This window comes from Dipodomys merriami, unplaced genomic scaffold, assembly GCF_024711535.1.
Source record: "Dipodomys merriami isolate MVZ:Mamm:240054 unplaced genomic scaffold, mDipMer1.0.p SCAF_14, whole genome shotgun sequence".
In the NCBI taxonomy this organism is placed as follows: domain Eukaryota; kingdom Metazoa; phylum Chordata; class Mammalia; order Rodentia; family Heteromyidae; genus Dipodomys; species Dipodomys merriami.
In genome coordinates, this window is record NW_027202715.1 from 35,836,516 (window position 1) to 35,851,096 (window position 14,581).

The 14,581-nt window shown below is 40.6% G+C and overlaps 1 protein-coding gene across 2 annotated transcripts in view; it reads left to right on the forward strand.

Annotated features, from left to right (window-relative positions):
• Positions 1 to 14,581, forward strand: part of Marchf5 (membrane associated ring-CH-type finger 5) — a 34,929-nt gene that overhangs the window by 2,319 nt on the left and 18,029 nt on the right. The window contains exon 2 of one of the 2 annotated variants that reach the window (XM_070021204.1): positions 9,056 to 9,258. In XM_070021204.1, the coding sequence (XP_069877305.1) occupies positions 9,056 to 9,258 (203 nt within the window). Of the gene's footprint in view, positions 1 to 9,055; positions 9,259 to 14,581 lie in introns of those variants that run through there. The other variant, XM_070021205.1, reaches the window with a different exon arrangement.

Sequence of the window (14,581 nt, forward strand, 5' to 3'; positions counted from 1 at the left end):
ATTTTATAATTTCTGTTAATTCTAAGAATTCTAAGGGCTTTTCACTTTTTTGTGTGTGGTGATTTTTAGAAAACATATCTGAAAGCTGTCCTGATTTCAAATACTGTTCAGAGGTTTTCATAAAGTGAAAAAGAAGTGAAGCATTTAAAACTTCTTAAAGGAAATTTAGACATTCTACCTGCCCTTTACTGAAGCAGCTGGCTGTGACATTGCTAAAGGTCAATTTTGTTTGGTTTTGTGGGGCTTGAACTCAGGGCCTGAGCACTGTTCCTAAGTTCTTTTTGTTCAAGGCGAGTGCTCTACCACTTCAAGCCACAGCTCCACTTGTAGTTTTTGAGTGGGTAATGGGAGGTGAGGCTCACAGGGACTTTTTCCACCCTGGGCTGGCTTCAAATAATGATCCTCAGATCTCAGCCTCCTGAGTAGATAGGCATGAGCCGTCAGTGCCTGGCCAGCTTTTTCTGCTTATGTGATGAGGAGAATCGAACCCAGGGCCTCATGCATGCAAGGCAAGCACTCTACCACTGAGCTACCTTCCCAGCCCCTGGCCAATTTTTTATTGTTGTGTTGGGTTGTGGGACTTGAGCTCGGCCAAGGCACATAAGTCACCAGTACCTGGCTTTTTGTTTTTCTTTTTTTTTTTTTACTGTTTTGATTACTGATGATGGAACCCAGGAAATGGAATATGCTAGGAATATGTTTTACCATTATCGCCAGCACTAAAGGTAGATGGAGTTTTCTCTCTCTTTCTATTTTTTTTGGGGGGGTGGAGGGGGTCCGGTGGTGGAGCCTGAACTCTGGGCCTGGGCTCTGTCTCTCAACTCTTCAGCTCAAGGCTAGCGCTCTACCACTTGAGCCACAGTGCCACTTCCGGCTTTTTTCTTTTTACTTATATGGTGCTGAGGAATCGAACCCAGGGCCTCATGCATGCAAGGCAAGCGCTCTACCACTGAGCCACCTTCCCAGCCCCTCTTTATATTTTTGTGTATGTGCCGTGTGTGTGTGTGTGTGTGTGTGTGTGTGCGCGCGCGCGCGCGCGCGTGTGTGTGCGCGTGCGTGCGTGCATGTGCATGTGTGCACGTGCGCACGTGTGCGTGCATGTGCCAGTACTGGGGCTTGACCTCAGTTTCTCAAACTCTTGCTTAGTTAAGACCGGCCAATCTACCACTTAAGCCACACTTCCACTTTCAGCTTTTTGTTTGGTAATTGGAGATAAGAGTCTTCATGGACTTTTCTGTGTAGGGTGGTTTTGAACCAAGATCTTCAGATCTCAGCCTCTTCAGTAATGAGGTTTATAGATGTAAGCCACCAGTGCCTGGCTTTTTTGTTTTGTTTTGTTCTTGAGACAAAGTTAGACTAAGTAACCCAGATTTGGCCTGGAATTACTGTGTAACTCTGCATAGCTAGTGCTAGGACTTCAGTGTGTAAAGAACCTCCACACCCAGTTTAAAAGTAGATTCTAAACATGACTTATAAAGACCTTCATTGCCAAGGTCAGGAGTTTACAACCCCACTCCACATTAGAATCATTCTAGGGCCAGGTGCCTGTGGCTCACGCCTGTAATCCTAGCTACTCAGGAGGCTGAGATCTGAGGATCGCAGTTCAGAGCCAGCCTGGGCAAGAAAGTTCATGAGACTCTTATCTCCAATTAACCATGAGAAAACCAGAAGAGGTGCTGTGGCTCAAGTGGTAGAGACAGTGCCCAGGCCCAGAGTTCAAGCTCCATGAAACAAGAAGACTGAAGTTCAAACCATATAGTGTATATATATATATATATGATGATTATAGCTTGACATATACCATTGAATTATAAACAATATATTTAAAGTGTTCTCATTACACAAAAAAGTATGTGAGATAGTATATATGTTACAGAGTTTGGTTTAGCCATTCCACAATGTGTACATGTTGTATACTTAAATACTACAACTTTTACTTATCAAATAAAAAAAAACATTTCTTTTTTTTTTTTTTTTTTTTTTGTCGGTCGTGGGGCTTGAACTCTGGGCCTGGGCGCTGTCCCTCAGCTCTTCAGCTCAAGGCGAGCGCTCTACCACTTGAGCTACAGCGCCACTTCCGGTTTTTTCTGGTGGTTTATTGGAGATAGGAGTCTCACGGTCTTTCCTGCCCGGGCTGGCTTTGAACCGCGATCCTCAGATCTCAGCCTCCTGAGTAGCTAGGATTACAGGCGTGAGCCACCAGCGCCCGGCTAAAAAAAACATTTCTTACCTGACTAATCAGGTCATAAATAAGCTTTCCTTTTCCTTGGAATTTAAAATTTAATACATATCCTATGTGATATTGATAACAAAATAGAAATTAATAACCATTTTATTTTTGTTTTCTACATTCAGCACCTTGCTGTTGAGGTACTTTTTCTTTTTTTAATTTACATTCATTCTGGGGGCAGATTTCCACACGTGTTTACAATATATTCCAATCACTCACCCCCTATATCATCAAAATACTATCTTTTATAAATTCCATAAACTGGTAGTGATTCACAGCATTTATTCTCAGATTCCTAATGTTTCTTTCTTTTTTTTGGTGGGGGGGGTCCAGTCGTGGGGCCTGAACTCTGGGCCTGGGCACTGTCCCTCAGCTCTTCAGCTCAAGGCTAGCGCTCTACCACTTAAGCCACAGTGCCACTTCCAGCTTTTTTCTTTTATGTGTGCTGAGGAATCGAACCCAGGGCCTCAGGCATGCAAGGCAAGTGCTCTACCACTGAGCTACCTTCCCAGCCCCTCCCAATGTTTCTGTGTAGTCTATTGATGGTACTTTTTAGAGTCTTTGAAATATTGAGTACCGTATTTTTATTATGTAAGGAACTAAACAATCTGTGGGACATTAGTTTGTTATAAAGTATTAGTAAGTCTACATTTTTGACAGTCTTACAGATTACATTGTCTTTTGTGGTATTTTTGACAGTCTTATAGATTACATTGTCTTTTGTGGTAGAAACATTTTTAAATCTCACTGGTGGGCTGGGAAGGTGGCTCAGTGATAGAGCCTTGCCTTGCATGCCTGAGGCCCTGGGTTCAATTCCTCAGCACCACATAAGCAGAAAAAAAAAAAAAAAGCTGGAAGTGGTCCTGTGGCTCTAGCCTTGAGCTGAAGAGCTGAGGGACAGCGCCCAGGCCCAGAATTTAGGCCCACGACTCCCCCCCCACTCCCACCCCCCCACCAAAAAAAAATTAAATAATACTTTTTTGCCATCTCATCTAAATACTTCCTTGTACAGGAAACAAGCTGTTTTCTAGCTGGCCAAAAGTATAACCTCTAATCTTGCTTTAAATCATTTAAAAATATTTCTAGGTATTTTGATTTGAATTTATTAAATTCACATCAGTTTTTGACACTTGAAACTTCTAAGCATATTTATAATGTGTTGATAATTTCTTGATATTATCTATCTTGTTGTCCTTAAAAGATTTCATAAAATAAGTGGGTTTTTTATATACATTATGAAAAATTATGAATCAGTACTATCCCCTCCCTCTCTCTGTGTCTCTGTGTCTGTCTCTCTCTCTCCCTCTCTAGGCCTTGGGGCCTTGATTTCATCCCAGTGCTGCCAATAAATATTTTTTTTAAGTTTTTGTAATTAATCCTCTTGTGAATAGCTTACACCATCATTAAAGGTAATCACTGCAGAATTGTGACATAATAAAGTGGTTTTACATCTTGGTAAGTATATAGCCAAAAATGAACATGATCAGAAAAAAATGTATGTTACTGGGAGTTTTGAATGGAGTCCTTAGTTCTTGACTTCCTGTAAGAGAAGATTTGTAGTTAGGCTGGAAATGTAGTGAATGTAGTAATAAAGAGTAACAGTACTCACTGGACACTATGTTGAGAATTGTGGGTTGAGTTGGTAGGGAAAAAGTGGGAGAGAGTGAGGGAAGGAGTAACATTATCCAAAAAGAAATGTATTCTTTACCTGACTAATGTAACTGTATATCACCTTTATGATAACAATTTAAAAAAAAACTTTTTAAAAAAGAAAATAGCTGGGCACTGATGGCTCAGGCCTGTAATCCTAGCTACTCAAGAGGCTGAGATCTGAGGATGGTGGTTCAAAGCCAGTCCTGGCAGCACCAGAAGTGGCGTTGTGGCTAAAGAGATAGAGTGCTAGCCCTGAGCTGAAGAGCTGAGGGACAGCGCCCCTCAGAGTTCAAACCCTAAGACCAACAACAACAAAAAAAGAAAATAGTAGCAAAGTTTATTGAAATAGTAATGATATGTATTTATAGAGGAAAGCCACTTGTCTCAGAGATGGGTAATGCAGTTTCTGTTCACCAGCTTTATCAAAGTTGCAAGCTTTTATTTTTGTTTTTGCCAATACTAGCTTTTGGGCTTAGAGCCTCTTTATTGCTAAGAATTCTTGCTTAGCTAGCACTCTTATCACTTGAGCCATGCCTCCAGATTAGATTTTTGAGCCCAGTATGTCTTTAATTTCCAGTATGTTGGACCAGGGAAGTATTTGGCCTTGGACAATCAGACTGTTCCAGTTCTCTGTGCCCAGCAGGAACTGTGCTGTATATTATAAGACATTCTGTTAATGTCAGCAATCTCTAGCGTGATTCCTTATCAACATGCTAGCTCCTACATTAAGTAGAGAAAGATTTATTACCTGCAACAGGTAAGAAGAACATGCAGAGAGTTAATTCCAAAGCAATGCCCCTGAGGAGCATTTTATTTTTTTATTTTATTTTATTTTTTTTTTGTTTTTGTTTTTGTTTTGGTCCAGTTGTGGGGCCTGAACTCTGGGCCTGGCCACTGTCCCTCAGCTCTTCAGCTCAAGGCTAGCACTCTACCACTTGAGCCACAGCGCCACTTCCGGCTTTTTTCTTTTTCTTATGTGGTGCTGAGGAATCGAACCCAGGGCCTCATGCATGCAAGGCAAGCGCTCTACCACTGAGCCACCTTCCCAGCCCCTGAGGAGCATTTTAAAATACAGATCCTTCCCAAGACCAATGACATACAAATATCAGAAGTATTTTCCAAAACTTTCTAGATGTTTCCAATATGGGTAAAAACAACTATTCTAAACCCTAAAGGATTATTTCAGGATAAGAAATAGTAGCTGAAGCTGGGCACCAGTGGCTCACGCCTGTAGTCCTAGCTACTCAGGATGCTGAGATCTGAGGATCATGGTTCAAAGCCATCCCGGGCAGGAAAGTCTATGAGACTCTTATCTCCAATAAACCACTAGAAAACTGGAAGTGGCACCGTGGCTCAAGCGGTAGAGCGCTTGCCTTGAGCTGAAAAGCTGAGGGCCAGCGCCCAGGCCCAGAGTTCAAGCCCCACAACCGACAAAAAAAAAAAAAAATAGTAGCCAGGCGCCAGTGGCTCACGCCTGTAATCCTAGCTACTCAGAAGGCTGAGATCTGAGGATCACAGTTCAAAGCCAGCTCAGGCAGGAAAGTCCGTTAGACTTTTGTCTCCAATAAACCACTAGAAAACCGGAAATGGTGCTGTGACTTAAGCGGTAGAGTGCTAGCCTTGAGCTGAAGGGCGCAAAGACAGTGTCCAAGCCCAGAGTTCAAGCCCCACTTCCAAAAAAAAAAAAAAGCAAAGAAAAGAAATAGTATATAAAATCCTTTCTTAGCCAAAACTGCTCCCAGTTTTCCAGGACTGACAAGTGTACAGATTCAATGAAAGGTGGAAGTTGTGAGACCTCTAGCCATCCTCTTGAGCTGTCCCATCTGAAGGATTCACTTCTGCTTTGCTTTGCATTCATAAACCTCATCTTGCCTGACTTACGGTGTCTGCTCTTTAATTCTTCCTGTAATGAAACCCAGAACTCTGGCCCTTGACCCATTTGACCCTGTGGTACAAATTTGATGCTTGTATTTTGTTTTTGAGATAACATATTAATCATGCCCCACCTGGTCTCAAACTTAGCAATCCTCCTGCCTCTTTCTGAGCAGCTGGATGGAATTACAGGTCTGCACCACTATGTCCTACTGAACTCTTTTTTAGTGAATTTTGAACCAAGATCTATGTTACTATGTCTGGCCTCACACTCACTATGTAGCCCAGATGGGTCTGAACTTTCAGTACTCCTCTCTCACCACTAAGTGTTGAAATTCCTGTGCCACCATACCCAGCTCTATTTTCTCAGGTTTTTGTTTGTTTTTGCCAGTCTTGGGGGTCGAACTCTAGGCCTAGATGCTGTCTTTGAACTCTTAATTGCTCAAAGCTAGCACTCTACTAATTGAGTCACAGAGCCACTTCTGGCTTTTTCTGTAACTGGAGACAAAAGTCTCATGGACTTTTCTGCCCAGGCTGGCTTTGAACTGATCCTCAGCTCTTAGCCTCTTGAGAAGCTAGGATTACAGGCGTGAGCCACTGGCACCCAGCTTCTCAGGTCTTTTAATACATTTGATTCTGCAAAGATAAGCTTTACTCTCAGCTGCATCTTGCTTAATTTATATACTGTTAGTAATAGCTCATAATAGTAAGAAACTATTTTGTTAATAAGTCCCTTCCTCTACTTTTTTTCTACACATAAAAAAAATCAAATAAACTGTGGTTGGAACACAAATAGATCTTATGGAGTGAGGTCTTCATTATTAGCATTGGTTGGTAATATCTAGCTTTGTCTTAGCAGAACCTTCCTGCTCCAGCACATTAGCGAGTAAACATAGGCTCATTCACCTCTAGCTTATTTATTCTTTTTTGTCATCCTGTTTCATTTTCTCATTAAATTTTATGTGCTCATCTATAGCTGTTTTCTGTGTATGTTTATCCTGTGTTTCTCTCTCTCTCTCTCTCTTTGTTTTTGGTTGTGGGGCTTCAACTCTGGGGCTGGGTGCTGTCCCTCAGCTCTTCAGCTCAAGGCCAGTGCTCTACCACTTGAACCACAGTGCCACTTCCAGTTTTCTGGTGGTTAACTGGAATTAACAGTCTCACCAACTTTCCTCCTGGGCTGGCTTTGAACTGTGGTCCTCAGATCTCAGCCTCCTGAGTAGCTAGGATGACAGGTGTGAGCCGCTGGCACCCAGCTTTCCCTGTGTTTCTTATTGTCATCACATTTCTAATTACTTTTTTAGCACTAGTGTTTTTCATGGTGGTTTTTAAATTTGATATTGTGTACTCATGTGTGTTCCTTATTTAGACTGTAAATTCTGTAAATGTAGTTTCTTGTTATATCAAGTATTGAATATACTTAGGAGAACTTGAATATTAGATTTAAGACAGCCTAACCATGTATATTCCTTAAACTCTTCACAAATTTTACTATTAGGAATAATTATTGTGGTAGGCATGATATTATATACCCTGTAATCCCAGTACTCTGAAAGCTGAGGAAGGAGGTTCTTGAGTTCAAGGCCTGTTCGTTCTAGACCTGGACTATATCACTTACTACTCCCAAACTCTCCCCCCACCCCCACCCCTGCAAATAAAAAAAAGGAAGAAGGATAACGATTAAAAGTGGCAAACTATCTTTATTTTAAAATTAAGTGGTCTTTTTTCTTTTTTGAGACTTTATTAATATTCATTAGTTGTACTGGGGGGGGTTCATTGTAACATTTCTTTACATTCATACAGTGTATCCCATCAGCCTTACCCTCTCATTCTCCTTATGCCTCTTCCTCCTCCTCAAAACAGTTTCAACAGATTTAATGGTCCATTTCTTTTCTTTTTTCCCCCATTGGTCCCTTTTCATATGCTCATATAAGCTATTTTGACCATTTCTAACTTTATCCACAGCTCGGTTTCATGTCTTAACCAATACTATCTAGCAGTTTCTATCAGCTTTGTTTCTTCTGGATTTCTCATCCTCCATGAGGTGGGTCTTCTGACAGCAATTGCCATCTATAAACTCACCACCTGTTCCCAACTTCTGAGACTCACTGTAATAAGCCTAGCCTCCCAAACACTATAATCCAAGGATTGGGATGAAATAGTTTGAGGCTTAATTCTTTCAGTAGATGAGGCCATTGCTGTGTTAACCACATAACAGCCTAATGTTGGAGGAAGAGTGATTTTCTGTAGAAATCTTGCTCCTAGAAAAGAGGAGTCTTAAGCACTAAACCTCAAATTTCTATCATTTCCCTTCCAAGGTCTTGAGAAATTTAAGCCCATCATTTTAAAATTTCTTTTTTCTGCTTTTCATGTGTGTTTGTGTATGTTGGTAACTGGGAATTGAACTCAGGGCCTCACACTCTCACTTTCTCCCTAGCCCCCCAAGACTGGCCCCTTTCTGCTTCATAAGGAAATTGGGAACTGTTTAACAGTGGCTCACATCTATAATCCTACTCAGGAGGCTGAGAACTGATGTTCTTGATTCCAAGCCAGCCTGGGCAGACAAATCTGAGACAGACTCAGAAGTGGAGATCTGAAAGAGTGTTGTCTGAGACAAACCTTTTTTTTTGGGGGGGGGGGCACGGAGTCCTGAGGCTTGAATTTAGGGCCTGGGCACTCTTCCTGAGCTTATTTTGTTCAAAGCTACCACTTGATCTCCAGCACCACTCCCAGCTTTTTCTGTGTATGTGGTACTGAGGAATTGAACCCAGGGTTCCATGCATGCTAGGGAAGCACTCTACCACTAAGCCACATTCCTAGCCTGGCCCAACATTTTTTTTTTTTTTGGTTGGTCATGGGGCCTGGAACTCTGGGCCTGGTCGCTGCCCCTCAGCTCTTCAGCTCAAGGCTAGCACTCTACTACGTGAGCCACAGTGCTACTTCTGGCTTTTTCTGCTTATGTGGCGCTGAGGAATTGAACCCAGGGCCTCATGCATGCAAAGCAAGCACTCTACCACTGAGCCACCTTCGCAGCCCTGACCCAACTTTTTGATAGTTGATTGGAGATGGAGTTTCCTAGATTTTGTTTTTTGTCCGGGCTGGCCTTGAACCACGATCCTCTGGAGCTCAGATTCTAGAATACCTATAATTATAGGCATGAGCCACTGGTGCCCAACTCTGTCTCCTTAGTTATATATTAGAAGTTCTATAATAAAACATAATAGGTTCATCTTATTAAGAAGGAACTTAAGTGTACAGGAGGCTAGAATCCTAAAGATAAAACACCATTGTTCTCTCTTGCAGAAGTTGCTGGGTGTGTTTTGCCACTGATGAAGATGATAGAACAGCTGAATGGGTGAGACCATGCCGGTGCAGAGGATCTACCAAATGGGTTCACCAAGCTTGTCTACAGCGCTGGGTGGATGAAAAACAAAGAGGAAACAGTACAGCCAGAGTGGCATGTCCTCAATGCAATGCTGAGTACTTAATAGTTTTTCCAAAGCTGGGTAAGAGTATCTCTAAAAACAGCAAAGATATGTTTGATACTGCTACATAGAACTTCATGGTGTTACATTTATTTCTAAATGACTCATCTGTTTGGTTTTGTGGCTCTCTGTATTCTCTATTTCCTCTAAATGCAAGGTATTTGTTTCTCTAACACTTTAAATGTCCTTAATAACTATCTATATGTCTGTATATTAGCTGTTTTCATTTGGTTGAGAAGAGAAAGAACTTGTATAACCTGTGTAGATATAATCAAATAGAGCTATATAGTAAAAAGTCAGACTTAAAGAGCCTCAACTCTAGAGGTGATGTAGGACAAAGAACACAATAGTATGTTTTAGTATCTCCTTAATTCTTCTGCTAAGGAATAAAAGTAGGGAAATTAAGGATTTAATAAGATGGAATCTTGAATTAATCTTTGGAATCTAATTTAGATAATTGACTTTCATGAAAGCTGTTACCTTTTTCAGGGAATTGGCAGACAGGGAATAACCAAATTGGGTCTTTGAGAATGGGGCTAGCATTAGAATAAACTACTTAAAATGTGTGTCCCTAAGGCTAATATTTAGTAAGCCTGTTTCATTACTCATACATTTCTGAGCTGATATCATTCTGTTTGTGTTACACCATGCTAGTTGTAAATAATTACTCTTGGCTATAACCAAGAGGTAGAAGAAGACAGTTTGAGTTGTTAAATTATCAAAAGGAAAGAATGGAAAAATTAGAAATTATTAGATACACTTTTTGAATATGCTGTAATACTAAAATCAGGGTTTTTTTAATGAGGTAATATAAATGAGGATAATGAAGTACATTTCTAATGTAAGAAGATAAGGGCAAATGAAATTTGTTTTTCTCTAGCTTGATGTAAAAGAAATGATAGCTTCATATGAGAGGTATAGTGGAGAAAATAGTGATCTTAAACATTTGGAATTTGTGGACCACATTATGGGTCTTCATACACACCACTGATCCCACATCCATCCCATCCTCTCTTCACACCTCGTACAAGGTATTAGCCCAGGGCCTTGAACATGCTGAAATGCTATGTAAACATTTTATTCTTCAGCAGTGCCCAACTCCATCACTGATGTAGGCAAGCACAAAAGAGTAACCTAAAGTGTTTTTGTTGTCAGATCAAGCCAAAATTTCTAAAACATTAGAGAAAGCAGTTATTAGTACAATCCTTCACCATATTGATAAGGTACAACATCAAGTTTTTGTCACAAAGGTGATATTTTTATATTTTGAGTTTTTTCTTTTTAGTTCTAAATTAGGTAGGCCCACCTTTCAGTTATTTTTGGAATAACTGCAAATATAGCGTGAATTATGTGTTTTAGACACCAACATATTGCAAAAATTCTTATTAAAAACTAGACATAATAAGTCACTTAGTTGACAAAAGTATACACTAAACAGAAAAGCTGAATATTTTAGTTTGTGAGATGACAATAGGTAGATCTATCCTTTTGGTTGAATTTAGCTCTAGAAGATAGTTTTCAGGATTTATGTAGTAATTGAATGTGACTTTAAGTATAGCTAATAGAACATTGATTCTTCTTATGATAGAAAGTGCTTCCATGTCAGGGCACCAGTGGCTTATGCCAGTAATCTAGCTCAAGCGGTAGAGTGGTGGCCTCGAGGACAAAAGCTAAAGGATAGCACCTCCTCCCTGAGATCAAGCTCCAGTACCAAAAAGAATTATGTTCTTCACACTCAAGTGATAGGTTCAAGTTATTCACTACAGTCTTATGTCTACTAAAAATATAGCCCTTAAGCAAGGCACTTAAACTCAGAAATGTTTTGCTAAAATGATCAATGCTATGGAAAAATTTGGTCAGGAACACATGAGTAATCCTAACCACTTTGGAAGCTGTAGCAGGAGGATCTCAAGTTTGAGGCCAGCCTGAATTATGTACAAGATCCTGTCTCAGAAAAAATAGATAAAGCTTTTACTGGAATAGTTATTGTTAACTTTCCTCTGGATGACATAGAAAAGCAGAACTCTATTCTGAAGTTACATGCTGCAGATTAAATTATATTAATTCTTAGTTTTTAATTCTGACTCAAGGAATCTTAGATGTGAGTTTGTTTTTAGATAGTAGAATGCTTCCTTACTTTTTAGTTAGTGTTTTGGCCATACTGATTTCAGTATACCTTTGCCAGCCAAGTTTTAAAAATTGTTATTGGGGGCTGGGAAGGTGGCTCATTGGTAGGGTGCTTGCCTTGCATGCATGAAGCCCTGGGTTCAATTCCTTAGCACCATATAAGCAGAAAAAGCCAGAAGTAGCGCTGTAGCTCAACTGGTAGAGTGCTAACCTTGAGCCGAAGAGCTGAGGGGCAGCGCTCAGGCTTAGCGTTTAGGTCCCACAATCAACGAAAACAAAAGAAAATTGTTATTGGGGGCTGGGAATGTGGCTTAGTGGTAGAGTGCTTGCCTGATATACTTGAAGCCCTGGGTTTGATTCGTCAGTACCACATAAACAGAAAAAGCCGGAAGTGGCGCTAAGGCTCAACTGGTAGAGTGCTCACCTGGAACTGAATAATTCAGGGACAGCGCCCAGGCTGAGTTTTAAGTCCCATGACCCACAAAAAAAAAAAAAAAAGAAGAAGAAAAGGAACAGAAGATGTAAGGAAAAAATGCAGAGAGGAATAAGTAGTGGTTAATGTTCTATGGAATGATTACTTTTCTGTGGCAGCTTTTTAAAGTTTTGATATGGAATTAACCTCGGGTTGTCTGGTTAACTGGCCAGTTCTGCTTTTCTGAGATAGGAATGAATGAGTGATGTTAATTTGTATGTTCTTTATTGTTGGTAGAAAACTTGTGCTCAAGACGGGCACAGGTAGTTCATGCCTGTAATCCTAGCTACTCAGAGGCTGAGATCTGAAAATCATGGTTCAGAGCCCAGGGAGAAAAGTCTCTAATAAACCACTCAGAAAAAGCTGGAAATGTTGCTGTGGATCAAATCAGAGAGCTAGCCTTGAACCCTTAGAGGCTCAGGGACAGTGCCCAGATCCTGAGTTCAAGCCCCAGGACCAGCAAAAAAAGAGAAAGGAAGGAAGGAAGGAAGGAAGGAAAGAAAGAAAGAAGGGAAGGAAGGAAAGAAAGAAAGAAGGGAAGGAAGGAAAGAAAGAAAGGAAGACAGAAAGGAGGAAAGGAGAAAGAAAGAAAGGAAAGAAAGGAAGGAAGGAAGGGAAAGAAAGAAAGGAAAGAAGGAAGGTAGGAATGAAAGGAAGAAAGAGAAAAGGAAAGAAAGAGTCAGAGACAGGAGAGAGAGATAGAGAAAGGAAAGGAAGGAAGGAGAAAAGAAAACTTGTGCTCAGACATACAAAACTTAGAGTACTCATCAAACTTGCCATCTTATTACCATTCTGTTTTAAAGTTCGCTTTATTTTTTCTAATGAGTTATGCTGTATGTGAACCTATTCAAATACCTTGTTATTCAAACTGTGATCTGAAGACCACCAGAGTAGTCATGATCTGGAGGTGGTAGTAGAATACCAAACTCTTCACTTCTTATCTCAATTTATTTTTGTCAGTCATAGGTCTTGAACTTTGGTCCTGGGCGCTGTCCCTGAGCTCTTCAGCTCAAGACCAGTGCTCTACTACTTTAGCCACAGTGCCTTTTCTGGTGTTTAATTGGAGATAAGAGTTCATGGACATTCCTGCCTAGGCTGGCTTTGAACGGTGATCCTCAGATCTTAGACTCCTGAGTAGCTAAGATTATAGGTGTGAGCCACTGGAACCAGCCATCTCAATTTTTAATTGAAATAGATACCTTAATGAGCTCACTAGGTGATTTGGGTGGGGAGGGCCTTGCATTTGCTAGGCAGGCATTATTCCAATTGAGCTATTCTACCAGCTCCTTTTTGCATTGGTTATATTTTAGTTATTTTTGGTTATTTTTGTTTTATTTCCATTTTGCCTGGTCTGCAGTCCTATTTGTGCTCTCCAGTGTCACTGGGATGATAGCCACAGCACCCAGCCGTTGGTTGAGATAGAGTCTCAGGAACTTTTTTATGCCCAGGCTAGTTGCTAACCCTGATTCCCCCATTTCCCAAGTATATAGAATTACAGACTTGAGCCACCATGCCTGGCTATTAATCCCATGATTGTTATGTAGAATTAACTATTACTTTAAAATGAAATGGAAATACCTACTAGAAAGTGCTACTTTCCACTAAAAATCCTGCAGTGTTTATATATTAACTAGCAGTGTTTATTAATTAGTGATAAATTATGGTGATAGAATTTATTTATTTGTTTATTTATTTATTTGCCAGTCCTGGGGCTTGAACTCAGGGCCTAGGCACTGTCACTGAGCTGCTTTTGTTCAAGACTAGCACTCTACCACTTGAGCCACATCACCACTTTTTCTGTTTATATGGTACTGGGGAATTGAACCCAGGGCTTCATGCATGTTAGGCAAGCATTCTACCACTCAGCCACATTCCCAGCCCAATAGACTATGTTTTAACAGCTAGATAGAAGGGTTTGACATTCTCTGGTTTTGGGTTGATTTATTTCTGCTTTTTGTTTGCTACTTCGAATTCACATCCTTTTTCACATCAGAGCCATTTTTTTCCCCCTAGTCCTGGGGCTTGAACTCAGAGTCCTGTCTCTGAGTCTCTCTGTGCTCAAGGCTAGTGCTCTACCACAGCGCCACTTCCAGCTTTTTCTGAGTAGTTTATTGGAGATGAGTCTCACAGATTTTTCTCCCTGGGCTAGCTTCAAACTATGATCCTCAGATCTCAGCCTCCTGAGTAGATAGGATTACAACCCACTTTTTTTTTTTTTTTTTTTTTTTTTGCTAGTACTGCTGGGGCTTGAACTCAGGACCTCAGCACTGTCCCTGAGTTTCTTTTGTTCAAGGCTAGCCACTTGAGCCATAGCACCACTTTGGGGTTTTTCTGTTTATAAGGTACTGTGGAATCAAACCCAGGGCTTCATGCATACTAGGCAAGCGTGCTAGTACTAGCCACATTCCCAGCCCTTTTTTTTAACCAATTAATTGGGGTTCAGTGGCACATAACAGTAATCCTAGTACTTACACTTCTGAAACAGAAGGATGTAAGTTCTAAGATAAATTGAACGATACTATGAGACCACCTTTATTTATATATATGTAGTGTGTGTGTGTATACACACACCCCTATAATCTTTTTTTTTTTTTTTTTTTTTTGGTTGGTTGGTTATAGGGCTTGAACTCTGGGCCTGGGCGCTGCCCCTCATGTCTTCAGCTCAAGGGAAGCACTTTACCATTTGAGCCACAGTGCTACTTCCGGTTTTCTGGTGGTTTATTGGAGATAAGAATTGCACGGATT